This window comes from Trachinotus anak, unplaced genomic scaffold (assembly GCF_046630095.1).
Source record: "Trachinotus anak isolate AG129_WGS33_773 ecotype Australia unplaced genomic scaffold, CSIRO_AGI_Tana_v1 ptg000013l, whole genome shotgun sequence".
NCBI lineage: Eukaryota > Metazoa > Chordata > Actinopteri > Carangiformes > Carangidae > Trachinotus > Trachinotus anak.
The window spans coordinates 12,378,422-12,396,806 of record NW_027273864.1 but is presented as its reverse complement, the minus strand read 5'-3'; the positions used below and the strand labels follow the sequence as shown (position 1 = coordinate 12,396,806).

General features: G+C 41.6%; 1 protein-coding gene across 3 annotated transcripts; it reads right to left on the bottom strand.

Moving 5' to 3' along the window:
- Window positions 1-328: 328 nt before the first annotated feature.
- On the bottom strand, window positions 329-17,085 carry per3 (period circadian clock 3). 3 transcript variants are annotated; one of them, XM_071493644.1, is made up of 22 exons: window positions 16,940-17,085; window positions 11,126-11,556; window positions 10,248-10,408; window positions 9,963-10,081; window positions 9,444-9,642; window positions 9,038-9,089; window positions 8,452-8,600; window positions 8,049-8,127; window positions 7,851-7,957; window positions 7,528-7,684; window positions 7,237-7,345; window positions 6,600-6,728; window positions 6,391-6,499; window positions 6,185-6,296; window positions 5,951-6,090; window positions 5,691-5,855; window positions 5,277-5,528; window positions 4,310-5,172; window positions 3,910-4,102; window positions 3,244-3,430; window positions 1,871-2,021; window positions 329-1,781 (listed from the first exon to the last, which is right to left on the bottom strand). In XM_071493644.1, the coding sequence occupies exons 2-22, from the start codon at window positions 11,410-11,412 to the stop codon at window positions 1,659-1,661; spliced, it is 3,843 nt and encodes a 1,280-aa protein (XP_071349745.1). In that variant the 5' UTR covers window positions 11,413-11,556; window positions 16,940-17,085; the 3' UTR covers window positions 329-1,658. The 3 variants fall into 3 exon arrangements, with proteins under 3 accessions (XP_071349745.1, XP_071349744.1, XP_071349743.1); XM_071493643.1 differs by lacking the exon at window positions 16,940-17,085 and having other exon boundaries at window positions 9,038-9,086; window positions 11,126-11,550; XM_071493642.1 differs by lacking the exon at window positions 16,940-17,085 and having other exon boundaries at window positions 10,248-10,405; window positions 11,126-11,550.
- Between the last annotated feature and the right edge of the window lie 1,300 nt (window positions 17,086-18,385).

The following is an 18,385-nucleotide window of genomic DNA, read 5'->3' as shown; positions in this document are numbered from 1 at the left end:
CCCACGTAAAATTATTTTTATTTCTTGTTTTTCACATTTCTTTAATTCATTTAACCAAGCAATTATATTTTTGTCTGTTAATTTAAACACTCACTCCACATGGTCTGAAGTATAGTTAATAAATTAAAATTGATTAATTTTACATAAAAAACTAACAAAAAAAACAAAAGGAAAGATACAAAGTCTACAAAATATCAGGATCAGCCTTAAAAACCTGCAATGTGCTTTATACTTAAACTTACTAAACTTACTTATACTCGGTAAATAATAGTGGGTAAGGTATGACTTATTTTTTGTGTAATGTGCTTATAAGACAATCACACTTAAGTACATGTTAGGTCATAGTTCATTTATTCATTCCTTTGTGTCACAAACAGTCCCTGAAATCAAGACAAATGGCTTTTTATACATTTCGTGAAGTTTGTTTTGTGTACATTTTCTATAAAATACATGGTATTGTAATATACTCACGATCTAAAAACGGTAGAAAACCCTGGTCTGTCCTGCACTCTTGGACAACTGTGTCGAAGGAAGCAGTTTGCATTCAGTCAGCATGTACACACTCATGCACACGTACACACTCATGCACACATACATTCACAAGCTCGCCTGCAATCTGAATACAATACAAACTATAATGTCAGTTCCTCTCTGCCCCTCTCTTTCACACAAACACACAGCCAGTCAAACAGACAGCGACACGGAGTCAAAGAGGAAATTCAATCAGTTAGTAAACCCAGGATCAGAGGACATTTGGGGCCACGCTGTGTCTGTTTACAATTAGAGGTAACCTACAGGTACTGTAGGGTGATGACCAGACAGGATACTGGGTTGAGAAAGGACTCGCTACAGGATGTTTCAAGCACTGGGGTGGATTTACGTGGTTGCACTAAATTCAATTTCAAACAATAAAGATGTTTGCTGTTGTTCATGAGTCAGAGTAACATAAAAACTGATGCTCTGGACAAAAGGAAAGCAATCTATGGAATAGGAGAAAACACTCCAGTAACAATTAACTTACAAGATTCAAATCTGAACATTAAAAATAGAGAGCAGCACATGTGTCTTTGTCTTAGTGTCCATAAGGAAAAAAATCTACCATGTGTCACCCATGGTAAGTTACTATGTCACTGAAGGAGTTGATGTGGTACGCACACATGTGGTACTGTACAACCTGCACACCTCATCAGTGGAGAAGAGTCAGTTGTGTGTTTTGATACTCAAACTGGGCCAGCACTGTCTTTGTCTTGTCACCCCGTCACACCCATCCAACACACTGGCTGCAAGTACATAGTGCTCATATTCATCGACCAGCTGCTCAAGGATCTGGTCAGTCTTGAATACAAACTAAACCCCAACAGGGGCTCTATAAACACAAGAATAGAGGTAAAATATTCATGGTCCTATAAAGGCAGTCGCATTAGGTTGACTGAAAAAATGCCAGTGAACATGCTGTCTCTTTTGTCTTGTCCGTTCCTCAGAGCGTGGTCCAGCATCCTATACCTTTACAAAACAAGTTAAAGTTCAACCTAAAGCATAGGAACCCATTCCTCTTGATTGGTCAGAAGAGATGCATGGTGGGACTTTCTGGGTGGGTCTCTGGCAGGGCAGGATCGCTGCAAATTGAGTGGTGGTGGTTGTTTTGGGTTCGAGGTCTCTCAGGTGTCCACCACAGGCCCCATGGAGTCCTGCTGAGGGTTCTCCAGAGGTGACGAGCTATCTGGGGCAGGTGGGTGAGGGGAGTGGGCCACTCCTGCTGCTGAGCTGCAGGTCACACAACCCTGACAAACACAAAGACATGTTAAAAGCTGTTCTGGTGGTCAAAAACAAAACCCAAATTTGTTTGTGGTGACTCAGTGAAGATCTCAACCTGTGTGTCTATCTCCTGTGGGATAGTATGCTGCTGGATCCAGGGATGGACCTCAGCTAGCTCCTCCCTCTGCTCCTGGCTGAACCAAGGCTGGAGAGGCTGAAGCACCCGGAGCTTCTCCCTGTCCTCTGCTAACACCTCATTCTGGTCCCTGTAAGTAAAATAAAACAAGGACATAGGAGTTTTAAAAATGTGGAAATGGTATAGACATAAAAAAAAAAAAAAAGACCGGTATTGGGATTGTCTCACATTCAAGGATCAGACATGATCAGGAGCGTCATAGATTGTGTCATTCATGTTCACCTTGTCACGAGTGTCTTAATTTACCTGGATCTTGCACTTATAAACAGATGTAGAACTTAGGACTCATGCTAAGGTTTTCTTCTGCACCGAAGCTTTAGTGATGACCCTCAGGACCCTTAGATAAGTAGGTCTACAGCTGCACGTGCACTCACTAACAGCCTAAACGGTGACGTCACTGTTTGCTTGTGTATTTGTTTGTGGGTGTGTGGTGGGGTCCCCTTAGTTTCATGCTAGTCGCTGATGACATTACTCTATCCAATCAGGAGATGGCGCCCGCAGAACAAGAGTTCTCTTACACAGCTACAGCTGGACGCTCTGGGGCCAGGAGTAACAGATACAGGCAAACAGTTTGCCTCTTAAATCAGGTTCGAGAGATACCTAGGATGTTGATGAATCAAAGCTATCAGAGGAGCAGAGTCATGAAGCAACTGTCATATGGTGTCATGAAAATTATGGTAAGCCAGTCTTGGAAATGGATGGTATGGAAATGCCATCTTAGAAACCCTAATGTTTCCATGGTCTCAAAACCGGCCATTTCAAAGAGCTTTAACGTCAAAAGATTAACAGGGTGTTGAACTTCAAAAAGACGGGCTCACAAAAAAAAGGAATGAAGGGATGTCTTTGATTTTACTTGACTTCCACTGAAAGCTTTTGAAATCACCAAACTGTTGAATCCACGAGTAAAAGCTGAATTTCTTTGAGATTATAAAATGGAAAGAAATGCTAATGCTGGTACAAGTGTTTGGTTTTCAGAGTTTACTTTCCAAAAACAAGCATGGCAAAAGGGGGCATCTTCTTTTATTCAGTATAATCTACATATAATGTAAGAGATTATTGCTTTTGAAAGACATTTTTCCCAAAAAGAGAAACTCTGAATTGGGTGAAAATATTTCCATGTTTCAAGGGTCAATCAACATTTAACATGTTTCTGTTCCTTTTCTGGCCAGATTTCAATCTGTGATGCCAAAGCAGGCATTTCCCAACAACTATCAACTGTTTGAACAACACTGATTTTCTTGTGTTTATCAGGAGTGGAATGGAAACACAAAGAGTAGTGTCAGTGTGTGTACCTGGTGTGGATCTGGTACGTCATCATGACTCGCTCAGGTGTGTGCTGGATCATGCTCCACAGCGAGTTCTCCACGCGAGTGTCAAAGCTGTGTTGGTGCTCTGCTGGTGGTTCCTGGCTCTTGCGGGCTTTGCGTGATGTGTCTGATGAATCATTGCTGGCGAAGTATTTGCTGCTGTTGCTGCTGCCTGTAATCCATCAAGAGATCTGTCAGTCACTGTCCTTAACTGTAGTTTTTACATTTTTGCAACGACTCCAAAAAAAAAGAAAAAAACCCCAAACTTTCATATTATTTTTTCTCACCAATTTGGGGCAGAGGGTTGACAAAAATCAAATATTATACTAAGGAATCATAATACAACAACATCATTTGTATGGATATTAGTAGTTTCATAAAGTATCTTTCTGTGAGAAAATTTGTAATAACATGAACATGATAGCCGGTAGCTGGTGCACACATTTATTGCTCATTCTCAGCTAAAAAGGTTAAAATAAATTTAAAAAAAAAAATGCAAAAACAATAATATTATATTATAATAAAAATAATAATATCTCATATTTTTATATTATTAATGTGCTAAAAAGACAACATCACGATAACTGTAACAAACATGAATGAGTTTCACAAACATTGTAAAAGGATGGGCCTGTTTTTTTTTCCTCTTACCAGTGTGAGATGTGGAGGTTCCATTGGATCCAGATCCAGATCCAGATCCCAGTGAGCCTCCAGACTCTCCTGATCCAGACCCTGAGGCGTTGGAGCCGGTCCCTGACCTGGCATCCTCCTGCAGCAGCAGGTCAAGCAGCTCACTGGATGTAGACTGAGCATCATGGTTCCCAGACTCACTGGGGACGTCACCCTGAGTAAGGAAAAGGTTTAACGGTCAGAACTAAACCAGAATTCAACTGGAGCTGTTTGCACTGTACATCTACATGTACTGTACTGGGTATGTATAAAAATCCCTCTACTGACAGACTGATAGGAGATGTACATCTTTGAAACCTGAAGAACAAAGTTGTAAGAAAGTAGGCATGTTGAAGGTGAAGGTTGACAGACAGCAACTCACCTCGTTGGCATGTTTTTCATGGTGGCTCTCGGCGTGGTTGTGTCCAGTGCTGCTCTGACCTTCACTCGGCTTGGGCAGCTCCTCCTGCAGCAGGTTGAGCTGCAGTGGAGAACTTGACCGAGAACTGGAGAATAAAGCCCGAGGCCCAGCCGCCTCCTCTTCCTCCCCGACAGAGGAGCTGGGTTTGGGTGAGCAAAGCAGAGGGTCTGGGGAGGTCATAGTGTGGGGGCCAGGCTGGACTTGGAACTGTGGGAAGGGGGCGTTTCCAGGGGCAAAGCCTGTCATGGTGATGGGAGTCTGGGGCATCATGGTGAGAGTGGACGGTGGATAAATGGACGGGTAACCCGCACTGAAAGTTGGGTAGTTGGGCAGGATGACAGCCATGATCGGAGCTACGTAAGGATTGATGCTCTGGGCTGGAGCCATGGGCTGCATGGTGTGAAGGTTCTGGATATTCTGCAGATTTTGAACGGGCTCCATCTGGATTGGTTGCATGCCTGGCAGGGTCTGAGTGGACTGAATGATGTTGAAGTTGTAGCTGGGCTGGGTTTGGTCTGGCGGCTGCAGGACTACGGGTGTTGATCCAGCCACCTGTTGTGGTCTGGCTGGTTGCTCTGGGCCAGGCGGAGTCACCATCATAGGGAAGAATTGCGCATGGAGTGGAGATGTTTGGCTGTACGGAGCCCCCATCCGGGGCTGGGAGGACTCAGAGGAGGGCCAGGAAGAGTCAAGGACACGGCAAGGGGGGCCAGGTGGGGAGGCGTAGCTGTCTGAGGAACCCTGGGGTTTGGGGCGCTTGTGTCTGGGCTTTCCTCTCCTAGAGCGGTTCCAACCACCAGCACTCAATGGACGCAGGTAATCACCTATGGTGCGAGGAACTCAAATCTTATTCAGCATTCATTATATCAGACAGCTTTCTAAACATTACTACACCTGCTGCTTGTTATTTCAACGAGTAAATACATACCTGGGTGGTGGGAGTGAGCCATCGAGCTGTTGTCCAGCTGCAGGTAAGAGCTGTAGGGGCTCTGGAGGATGCGATGGCGGAAGCGGTCCACATACTCTTGCTCCTCCTTCTGGGTGTGAGCTGACAGCACTTCTTTGGTGAGACCTACAAACCTTCGCTCCTCTGTGGCAGGGCTTGGAGCTGGACGGACAGGGGTGGGAACAGCATCAGCAGGCTCACTGCCCATTGGTGCATCCTCCAGTGCCGTAGCCTCTGTTGGAGAACATCAAGAAAATAATTTTTTTATAGTTCAACAGACAGTTTACAAGTTTTTTTTCCTCACTGCTCAAAAATTCCTAAACGAGAGTGATGCAGAGATTTTAGGTAAGTTAAGTAAGACTTTTGTTAAAATGATGAATGGGTGTGTTTATGTACCTGACTCAGGCTGCGGCACATGTACAATGGTGCTGCTGTATGAACACTGGCTGGTGACTGAGACCACGCTCATGGCCTTGGTGGACATGGTGAGATCTGTCAGAGGCGCTCCCACTACAGCAGCAGCTGAAGGGCCCACCGACACCTCACTGTTCAACACCACCACTGGACACAGGAGAAACAAGACGAGGATCGGTTAATGTTGCTTTTGCAAGAAATATTACAGAAAGAGAAGACTGCATGTGTTTGTGTGTTTATACCATCTGTCCTGGCCTGAGCTGTGTCAGTGGCTGCCGCTGGCTTGTCGTCTTCTGAGGTAGAGGATGAGGAGGAAGAGGTGGCCAGAGAATGAGATTCACTCTTACGCTTAAGGGCCGGACCTGTGCAGCCCTCCAAATATCTGCAAACACAAAAGTGTGAAAGGAATTAGGTGCTCTATCACGTAATAAAATGATATGATGTAAGAGTGGCGCATCGATGCAACCACCACACACCTGATGATGTTGTCCACACAGTTGATTTGCTGATAGGAGGGAATGTGTGTTTGCTTCCTGCTTTCTTCACGATCTCTGACTTCAGGGTTGGAGGCTGAGGGGGGCAGACGTGCTGGGGGAATAAATGGCAATTTTAGCCAGTGTTACCATATAATATAAAGCATATTGTTAATGTTTAATATTGAGTATGTTTGGGATTGATTTACCTGTGGCAGGTTTGCCTAGAAGAGCAATTTTGTGGCTGGACTCCAGATACGGCTGCTTCCCCCAACTCTTCACTCTGTTCACATCAGCACAGATCTGCTGCAAAGTCATCTGCAGGAACACACACACCATGTATCAGTACGATAACCTTGGCAAGAGCAAATGCGCTACCATTGGCTTCCTGACAAGTGATGTCACTGTGCTGTCTCACCGGTTCCCGGTGTGAGTCCTCCCATAGGTTACCGTTGCTGTCACTTGAAGAAGCTACGCTGATGTAATGCTCATGAGAGCCGTTACTTCCCAAGCTGCCATAACCACTGGAACCATTGTTGTGGACCGGCTGAGGAGAAGCAACACAAAGAAGTGAGGGAACTCTCAAATACACAAACACACAAAGAACAGAATACACATAAATACACAGAAAAGATCAGTCTATCAGGGTGTGCTTGAATTACATATGAATGGGAGGCATTTAAATCAGTAACAAGGGTGTATATCTATGTTCAGTATATGTGTGTTTGTATTAAAAGTGGAAAAACACACATGGACATGTGTGTGATCTGGGTCTGCATGTTAAAGTTACTCTCAGGATTGATTTGTCTGCTTATTCTTTTAGACATAAAAAAGTTGAGCAGCAAAAAAAAAAAGTTTTGTGTTACAAACTCTTACTTATATCACCACCCAAGAAAACCCAAAGGATTCATTTCACAATCACATACACAGACGCAAGTTAATCTCAGTATGAATGAATCTACAACCTGCAATTCTTTTTCTGATAAATATAATATAGATTTCATTAATTTGAATGATTAACATTCTTGTTAATTTTTTGAAAAAGACATAATCACCTGCAGGAAAAGCTTGTAGATCTTTGCTTGCAGATCTTTAATTTCCTCATGAGTGACTGGAAAATCCTCCTTAGTCGGGGCAGCAAACACATCCTCATTCAGCGGACTCCTACAGACAAAGACAAAAGCACAGCAATGTCATTTAATTTAACTAGTTTCTCAGCAATAACAATGCTGCTGCAGCACTTTCCTGTAAAACAGGTGGGTTATAGGACAGACCATGCAAACGCCAATCCAACCACTTGAGAACATAGAAAGCACTAAGGCTTTACTTGTGAAGAAAACACTTACGTCCTGACTTTATGCCGTCCGATTATAAAGGCCACCTTGCGGCTCCATGGGTTGATGAAGCTCGACCAGCTGGTGTCCAAGGTGATGTAGTCTCCGTTCTGACAGCGCAGACGCACCGGAGAGTGCTCAAACGGAGGCTGGCCCGCATACTTCAACACTACACATGGCATCAAGAGTTCAAGTGAAAAACAAGAGAGGGATGAAGACTGATTGGTCACAATCAACAACCCTAAGTAAACTGTGTGTATGTGTTGTATTTCTACAAATCAATTAATTATCAAAAAAATAATTTTTTTTGGTCCCCATCTTTACTGAACAAGTACCTTTGCGGTGCATCGACAGCATGAGGGGCCGGTCCTCTGGATGAATACAAGTCAGCAGCGAAGTGCCAATCAGATCCTGAGGAAGGTATCCTAGCAACGGCACAGCCCTGTGGATAACACCCATTAAATTAGTTTCATCAGCACATTGCCACTTTATAGCTTAATGTAAACTCTGGTTGTGCAAGTGTTTGTATCGACCTGTCATCCACTTCCAGAAACACACAGCCAGGGGAGTGTGTGGTGGTGAAGATGCGCTTGTCCATGGGGATCCGAGGTGCTGCATGAATGAATATTATAAACATCAGGACTCTCAGTGGGACAGTGGGTAAGTACATATACCTCTACATATGCCTCAGGATAAAAATTGGTGCATAGCAGGAATACACAAAGGTAGTGAATCAAGCATAAGTAACACAAAAACCATCTCTGGGGTGGGTGTGGATAAGCATAAAACTGGATATATATCTTGAAAAAGAATTTTAAAATGCACCCCAACATGTCCTAGCTGTAGTGCACCTAAAAAAGTAAATTACTTGTTGCTAACTATTCACTTGGCAGGTTCGGTTGTGTCAGGTCCAGTTTTTGGTGATGATAACTGTACCTTCATATCCAGATATGATGCGTTCAGCCAGCGCCAGGCAGCACGGCTCCTCCTCCTCCCCACTGCTTCCTGTTCCTTGTACGTTCAGCAGGTAAGGTGTGATTCGGAACGGGTTGTAGCGCATCTCACCCTCACGGTCCTTTCCACCCCTAAAATATATACTTGGATTTTAATTTCCACTGTGATCACAGATGAAAATTAGACTTTAAACTTTTTAATCAAGGACAAACACTGGTAGAAGCCTTACAGGAAACAAAGTGAATAGTCATTTCTACCTACTTCAGCACCTGTTGGTATCAATATATGTTGTTTGACTTGTATCTTTACGGTTTTACTGTATAGCTCATTAAAAAAAATCCCATGGTGATATCAGGATGCATGAGGAGGAGCTTTAAAAAGTGACCTTCAGCTGTGCTTTACTAACATCCATTAGCAGACATAACTGCAGAGCATTTCTGATACTGTTCTGCAAGTATGTGAGGAATTCAACTTTTGCGCTCATCCAAGAAAGATTCTGTTATTGTGAAATCACAGATTTATGGAGGTCTAGCACAGGAAAGTCTCTTAACAGAATCAAAATACTGACCTGATTCTGCAGAAGAATGACTTGACCTGGGCACAGTCAAACAGAACCCCTGCTGTAGACATAAGCAACAGAGAAAAGTGTGTTATTTGTTATTTATAAAACACACTCATACAAAAACTACAACAAAAACTAAAAATCACTGTTATGTGCAGAAAAAATTAAATTAAAAGAAGTAAAATGTAAAGTTAAAGAATCCATAAAATGTTAGACTCATGTTAGATCTTTAGACTCAGTAAGTTGATATTTGGCTGTTAAAGCGGCCAACACAGGCTGATATAAAATTAAATTTAAATTAAAACAATTAAATTAAACCTATATTAAAAATTTGAGCTTGAAAGTTCATTCTTGGCCTTAACCTAAAATATAGTAATAAACTGAAAATGTCCAAAATGTGTTACAAACACACCTGTGTGCGAGTTGCTCCAGGGTGGGAGGTGCGGCTGAGCCGTGTGTGCGTAGAAGACATTAACGTCTTGGTGGAAGAGCAGCTCCACAAACTTGGCCGACTCCAGGAACTTCCTCTTGCAGCACAGGATGCTGGGAGCCTGCTCCGACGCGTACAGCACGCGTCCACTCGACAGGGAGAAGACCACCAAGAAGGAGTCCTACACACAGATACATAGAGACGCACGCACGCACATGTAGAAAGACACACGCACACAAGCAAGCCAAGTCACAGACACACATAAAGCAGTAAACACACATACACTCACACACACGCCCAGGTGTGAGGCAAAAATAAATGTATACGTGCATGCATGTATGCAAGTGAGTGATGGAGCCTTTAATACAGATGTGATAGAAGAAAAGATCAAATCCTCCATAGGTTATGTGTGTGTGTTTTCAGTGATAAATTATGGCAATAAAGTGAACCAGCATCAGTTCTCATCAGTGTGTTTGTGTGTGTCTGTTCGTGAGTGTGTACCGTGTTTTTAAGGGTGTGTTCAGAGGTGACTCTTTCCAACTCCTCCAGGGTGCAAACGGTGGCATCTCTCCTCTCATCCTGGCCATTTCTCATCAGCAGTGTGTAGTATTCGCTGTTGGCTACAGGGGACAACACAAACACATGCTGCTGTAAAGCAACGCCGTCTGATATCAGGCCTGGTGGAGAAACAGCTTTAACACTACTCTGGTATCAAAGAAAAAACAAAACTGTTTCTCTGTTTCTAAGAATAACAAATGAATCCAGCTGTCAGTTTATCTGGGTTACCTTGCACTTGTTTGACACAGTTGAGCGCATAATGTAAGGCCTCCACTGTGCTGGCTTTGCTGCGACTTCGTTTGTCTGATGGAAGCCTCTTCTTCATCTCAGCCACAGTGATCATCACTTCTCTGTGGGCCTGCCCTCTGCCACCATCAGCATGCTCACTGCTACACAGTCAGAGACAATGCACATATTTAAGTCACACACACAGGAGACGACATAGAGGATTTAATGCTCATTAAACACAGTGATTTTCTATATTTTTTAATTTTTTTTATGAAAACCTGCTATCCACTTAAGATTTCACAGCTAGCAGCTGTGAAAGAGACTCATTGTAACTTTTCCTTGTGTTCAAGGATTGTTTCATCTTCAACATCAGCTGCTGAAAAGCATCACAGTCACCAACACTGGCGGAAAAAGATAAATTGTTTGTTTTTGTAGCTGTAGTAACTGGTGTTATTGCTTTTTATAAAGGTATTTGGAAGAGAAACCAAAGACAAACAGTATAAAATAAAATAAAATAAAATAACAACCCAAACAGTTTACAGACCATCCTCCTGCCTTATCTTTGACCTAACCTTGTTACGGTAGCCATGTGTTCTCGGTTTTCCTGTGCAATAGCAACATTATGGGCGTGCTGATGTTCATTTTTATCTCCAAAAATCTGTGGTAATTTCAGTAATCTGGCTAAACTTGTAACAACCTCTTTGATCGTCTGACTGCTCCGTGTCTTGTTCTGTTGGATGTGTTTTTATCACTCTGCCGTGTTCTGAGAGTTGTAATAAGTTGATACTAAAAAAGGTGTCAAAATTGGTGTCAAAATTCTTACATGGATGCATCAAAACACTGCATGTTGATATTCACACCAACACCTATGTCAATACCTCTTGGTTGAAACTGAGGTGGATCCAGTGGCGCTCCCAGGGCTGTGATTGGCCGAGGAAGAGAGGTCATGTGAACCACTAGTCATCTCCTCATCTTCCTGCCCCACCTCTCCACCTGAAGCTCCGCTCTCCTCCCCTCTTAGGCCCTCGGACTGCGCCCCTCCGTCCTGCTGCCCTGACGTCACCCCTTCCTCCCCTTCACCTTCTCCTGCAGCTGATGGTAACGCAGGCTCCTCCCCATCTGGACCGCTGTCAACCCCAGGCATGTCCGTACTTTGGTCACACATCAGTAGTAATTTGTCCGATTACAGAGGTTGGGAAGGGTCTTCATATGTTCAACAGAGGAAATGGGTTCCATGTGGTGACAATAAATTAGTGTTCGTTCAATCAGGGCTGGATGTTGGCTGTAAGGTGGATGTCTGCCTTGAGCACTGCAGGACAGAGGGAAATAAAGGGAGATGGTAAGAAACTGTATCAGAACTTTTTCAGGATTTAATTCAAGCATGGGTGATCATCTCAAAAATCACATTACAATCTTTTTAACACACACAGGTGGTTAAATAGATTTGTCTCATTATCTCCAGAAGTGCAGCCAAACAAAGTTTACACGTAACTTTGACATAAATCTGACTGTGCATAGCTGAACCACTCCCACAATACTGACATAGAAACTGTTTTTGGCACCAGATCCTCATCTGTCATGCTGCTAGCTCGCACTGAATTGATTTTTAAATACGTCACACATAAAAGAGACTCCATGATAGTCACATGATATGATTTGGCCAATCAGTATAGGCATTTAGGAGAGAATTCTGTTGGTTTGTGAACGTAGTGTCAATCCACATTATTAGGGTAGACTGACTTTAGTTGTGTGACACTAAAATGTCATGATCTCTACGATTCACTTGAAAAGTAGGTCATGGACGTCTTCGAGATCAATCACGATGTAAAATCGTCAGATCGCCCACCTCTAATTTACAGCATGGAAGAACTAGCTGCAGGCGGTGACCAACCAGCTAAGATAAGCTAAGACAAGCTAAAAAATAGTGATGGGACTGTCCTCCATCTTTTGTCAGTTGAAAATGTGAGACTGTTGGTTTGTTCAAAACAGTAGCGGCCAGAGTGTTTGTTTGTGGGACTGGAAACAAGAAACCAGAGACCAGAAACCTCAGAGCCTCAGGAGGAAATATCATGTCACCATAGCTGCTAAGCAACCTGCACAAAGCCCTGCAATATACAACAGTCCACTATTCTTTATGGTATCTTGTTGTTGCAGTTAACATTATCAGAAATCAACATTCATTTTATACACAAAAATGTGCTGTCAGATATCAATCATACTGTGAGTTAAAAATGCAACTGTAGACAAACTTCAGAAAGAGACAATAGTTTTCCAAAGATGTTATATAACCTGTGACTCAAGTGCCACGCTGAATTATCATAATCAGGAAAAGGACAGGTACAATTCATAACTTTAATGCCTTTGGCATTCAATTTGGGTGTGCAATCTGCAGGCACGGCCTTTAACTTAACAAAACACAACCATCATTAATGTAATTACTTGCCTTTGTGCTTGAGTCAACCGAGGTGTGGAAAACACTAATTATATGAATAAATGAAGATATGTCAAATATGTGGCAGAGGAGCCATAGATGTGTAAAAGAAAAACATTTTTAAAACTATAATCACTTGTAAACAAATAAAATTTTCTGTGCAATAAGACAATTTTTTCAATTTTACAAATGCGAACAAACACAATCTGCCTTGTTATCTAACACTATTGGATGATCTGACCATCAAAGTGACTCACTGCTGTCTGACTCATTCCCATCATCTATGAGCTACACATTCCATCCATCAGCACTGCCAGGTCCAGGTACGATTCTGCCAGATACCAGTCATTACACACCAACAAAAGCACAATAATTACATGATTATCAGTTACATAACAGCTGACGCCTGCAGAGAATTTTTCCTTGTCTTTCCTGCAGGTTGTCTGCAGCTCAGACCCCCTGGGAGTTACAGACATTTAGAAATGACACATCTTATTAAAATATTTACAGACAAAGAGAAACCCCTCCCAAACAGGCTTTAGATCAGACCCAGTGTTCAGCATTTACGATGTAACATGACATTATAAAGGAAATTGAGGTAATGTATTTGCTCTCTCAAATCAACTGTCTTTTTGCCAGCCTTTTTTCAGCAATCTTAATAACAGTGATAAATGAACATAAACTGCAGCTACCACATCATGAAGTAGTGCACGGGGCAGTGGGACAATACACCTTGTAATAACATCACTACCATTACCATTACCATTCATGTGTATTGGGCTTTTAGTTTCAGATACCATAATTACAATTTTTTTTTTTACAATTTACAATTTTTACAATTCTTATTAGGAAAATTTCTAATATCTTTGTTACTAGTGTGTTTGAATTGTTACTTGTTGTGATTTTAATTATGGCGTCCTACCTGTCAACAGATATCCACAACAATTTGTGGATATCCGCAACTGCATAGTTTCTAGTCAAAATTCTAATGGTAGATATCTGCAGCTGCATTTTTAGTAGTCATAATAAGAACTGTAGATTTCTGGGATGAAATTTTTACTAGACACACTGAATTTTTGGATATTCAAAATTAAATTATGGATAACTGGAATGGCTTTTCATGTTGGATATCTGATATTAAAAGTATAACTAGTATAAAATTTGATTGTATATATCTGAAAAGAGATGTTTCTTTTAATTGTGGATATCTGACATTGAAATACAAAAAAAATGGCTAAATTGACATAATTTGTCCTAGGAAGAATGTCATGGTGAATATCAGAAATGTTAATTTTGACTATTAAGAAGATGAATTATATATTCACAGGATGTGTCCAGCATATCCTATTAAATGTTAAAACAACTACTTATGCTTTCTAAGAATTTTTAGATATATTAAATTTTGTTTTGACTCGTACAATCAAAGGATTTTACAAGTAAGCATGTCATTGTAGATATCTTTCATTATTATTCTGACTAGTGAGGATACAATTTTGACATGGAGAAATGCTATTATGTACAGTATAACAAAAACATAATTACAGATAGGAGTGTGGTTCGATTCAATGTTGAAATGGAGGTGGTTTGAATGGTGGCGCAAACATGGAACACATCACTAAGTACAGTCTAAGTACATGTTTCTAGGGGTGTTTATAAGCAGCACCAATCAGGTTAAATCCTGGTTGTCACAAGACTGAGAGGCACAAACAGGAGGCAATGAAAATATCCTGCGTCGTTCATCAGGTCGTCACTGCAGGATTACATAATCAGTTTGCTCAGCTCAAAGTGAATAAGCTATCCCCCTATTACTTGAGACATAACACCAGTAAAACATGCACAAACGCATGATTACTGTGGTGTTGGAATGATGCTCTGGCCTTGCCTTAATTGTAAAGTGCACAAACAGAGCAGATAAGGCCATGCTAAGGTCAAGGTGCTGGGCCAGGTTAGTGATCTGTACTTTTCTCCCCTGCATCTCAGCGGAGAGATGTGTGAGTTTGACTTCTTGTTCAAAGTTCAAATGTAAGAAAAGGGTTACAACAACTCCCCAATTGATTGACATGTCATTTAATGTAAAGACAAGACTCAAGACAAGAACTAAATCGAAATTATTAATGTTTTCAGACACATCAGTTGTGTTTGTCTACGCAAGAGTAAAACAAGCGCATATGTATGAATGTATCAAAAGTCATGAAACACAATTTTTTTTTTTCCTTCTATAAACTTATTAATTTAACTGCTTAATTAAATATGAATCAACAGATGCTATTCATATTGTAAAAACAACAATGAAATTACTAAATGGGGCCTTAAAAAAAGATAAGGAACACTTTGAACAGAGCGGGAGTGTACTTCATCCCGCCTGTAAAAGTAGAACTTACATGGACTTTTTTTAGGTGACAAAACTGAAACTGTGTTTCAAAGTAACATAAACTGCACCTGTGTTATGCAAAATTTTGCAGGACACCAAACCCTTTATATGAATAAAATAAAAACTGAAATACCTAATTTTGTTACTTTTTATTTATAGCTTGCTTAGAATTTAGACAGCAGAGTTGTGTGATAATAACATTATGCAATCATATCACCAGAATATAACTCTGAAAGCTGATAAATAATAATCAGAAATGGTCATATTTAATTTTTGCCAAGATGGTCGTGGTTGTGGTAAAATAAGGCAAACCCTGCTGCACTTGTCTTTCAAATCAAAACTGGGGCTATCAAAACTTCCAATCTTAAGAAAACAGGAGCTCAAGCAAAATACGCTGTAGGTACCACATTACCATGGTAATATTTCCTATTTTGGCAAATACACTTCACACTTTAGGGATCCTGTTTTTCACACAACATTCGTGGCCAAAGACCAACAGACTGAGTAAGTCCACTGAGCACGGAGTCAAAACACAGTTCATATTTTCTCTTTGATACTGTCAACTTCAACTGTAGATAGATGCAACAAGTTAGATGAAATGCAATTAAGGAAGTGGTCTTGTCATCTCATCAAACAGCCTCTCAGATACTCTGTCGTCTCATGATTTGATCTCTGGTGGAATTAAATCCTACAGAGCCATATACAAGTCACTAGTGTAAACAAAATTCCTGCAGATATGGACGTAAAAGCTTGGCAGGATATAAACAGGACACTGGTTATGAAATTACAATATTATATCATAACATTTCTACACTGGCAGCATGTAAATGTGGTCTATATACACCTTAAGGTTAACAATTATTTAATGGGGGGAAATACTTAGACTGAAAGGGGCTAACTGACTTCTAACAAGCTAAATATTTATGCAGCTGAGGTAATATAAAGAACTTGTGTATATATAGGTCAACTCAAATACCAAGATTATCACTACAAATTAAACAACCATACAGACAAACAGAAAAACGAAACGTATATAAGAGATCATTTAAAGTCAGCACTGATGCCTGTTTTACCTGCGCCCGTCCGCTGGAAATGGAAAAGCTTTTCAGCCCTCAACAACAGACCACAACCCGTTCCCACTCAAAACAAACCTGACACTCATTTTGACGGTTCACTACCCCCTCCCCACATGAACCCAGTAACCTCAACAACCTCAGTAACCACCATAAGTTCAAGCTTAAGACTGAGAGAGAGCGCAACTACTCCACCTAAAGACTAAGGCGCACCCGCCATTCATCACTGAGTCAAGACATTTATGTGCAAACCGCCGCACATCTGGCCAGCTGCGAATGACATGATGTTTACACCGTATGAGTGTGAAATGATGCAATTAGAAAATCTTTGCACTTGCAAGACTGTAAAGCCAGGAGCTGTCTTATGAGCTGGCGTTTCGACTAGTACCCTGTATTATAAACTTATATCTTGTTAACAAATTGAATATGATAACTTCACTTGTTAATCATGCACTGGAAATTAGAGCATTAGTTACATTTTTTTGTTACTAATTCAGTAGCCAGCCCAGCGTCGCTAGCTCTGTGCACACCACAGACTTAAGGCAGACATGTCGCTCAGCTAACCCAGTAGCAACACACGCTGCTGACTACTGCTTACACCCAGGCCACACTTTGCTGTTTGTAGATGTAAAGCATTCAGCTAAAGCTATACACTGCACACGAGCACTGATAAATACAAGACAACGATTAAATCCCGTTTGTTTACATCCACTGTTCTCTCTGGTTGGTGCCGTGGGCGAGGTTGTTAGCTAGCTAGCTAGTTAGCCAACTCGCTAACGGCACCTCAAAATTATTGGTGTTCGGGAGAAATATTTACCTTTCCGAGTATGCCTGCGATGCAGCTTCAATATCCAAAATTTAAGAATATATGAAATCGATCGCTGGGCCGTTTTCGAAGTATGTTTTTTTTAATTATGTCCCAGTCACGTAGCCACACCGTCATCTATCCAGGAGCGTTTGACACATTTGTGCAACGTGAGGCCGGGTCCGCACAACCCCGCCCACTCCGCGGTGATTGGCCAGGTGAGTTTCGCATCTGCTCCGTGATTGGACAGGGAGTCTGACAGTGGGCGTGGCTTAACACCGCGGTTTGTCAGCGGGCTGCTGGCGATTCACGTGGATGTCCATGTTACACAACAGAGCGACAACAACCCGGAGCAGACCCACTACCAGACCCACTACCAGCTCCCTGCGCCCCCCCCCCGCTGCTGAATGAATGAACACGGCCACTACAAGATCCAGCAGGGGAGAGAAAATTTTGACTTTGATGACTTGAGTGTCTGACATTATATTCACAATCATTTTTTTTTTTTTAAGATGAATCATATACCAGGAATAGGGGGTTAACAGGAGGAGATGAATTATTGATGATAATAAACGATTACTTAATAGAGTCATTTTAAAATAAAATCAAAACCTCACTGGCCCCAGCCTCTCATGAGGGAGTGTTTGCTGATTAGCCTCAGCCTCTGTGATAGTGAATCAGATCTGGTTGGATTCTGGACACTGGTTGAACAAAACGACCAAAATCAAGATGTCACCTTGTGATGGACATTTTTCACTATTAGCTAACATTTTATTAATGAAACTAAACTAACTAACTGAAATCAATCAATAGCTGCCTGTTTAGGGTTTTTTATAATATGGTCCTGAGGAAAACTAATTTGAACTTTTTTACTGTTGGTGTGGTACAGAAACTTAAACTTGAACTTGAAAACAGTTGTTGATACCGTGATGACTATTATGTCTTTGACATGTGGTAATAGTGCTGGGATTACTAAGTTGGCAAACGGGACCACTGTCACGGGGTCCATGCAGAACCTCAGGGCGCCCAAAGACTCCAGCTCTCACACATGGTATCTGTGCTAGTTTATTAAAATACAATAAGGGGAAAACTGGGGCCCACAACATATTTTTGCCCCAGGTCCACCTAGAAGGCCAATCAAGCCACAAGTACAGGCATTGTACAAGAGAAAACTGATGGATGCCGGCCGACATGACTAATCCTCCTGTTGTGGGAGGTTTGTTGGGACTGGGTCTCACGAGGCTGGTTAATAAGTCATAAGGCTCAAGGGAGAAAGCTTCGAAGGTAAACAGGTGATGTTTTTAATAGACCACAATTCCTCTCTACCTGGGAAGTTTATAGCAATGAAATGATGTAACATTTACTCACAACTGTTCTTACAATCCTCCTGGTGTCAGTGGCAGTCAAAAAACCTGTTCGACAATGTGTATGACCTCCTGAATCTTTTTATTGAATTAG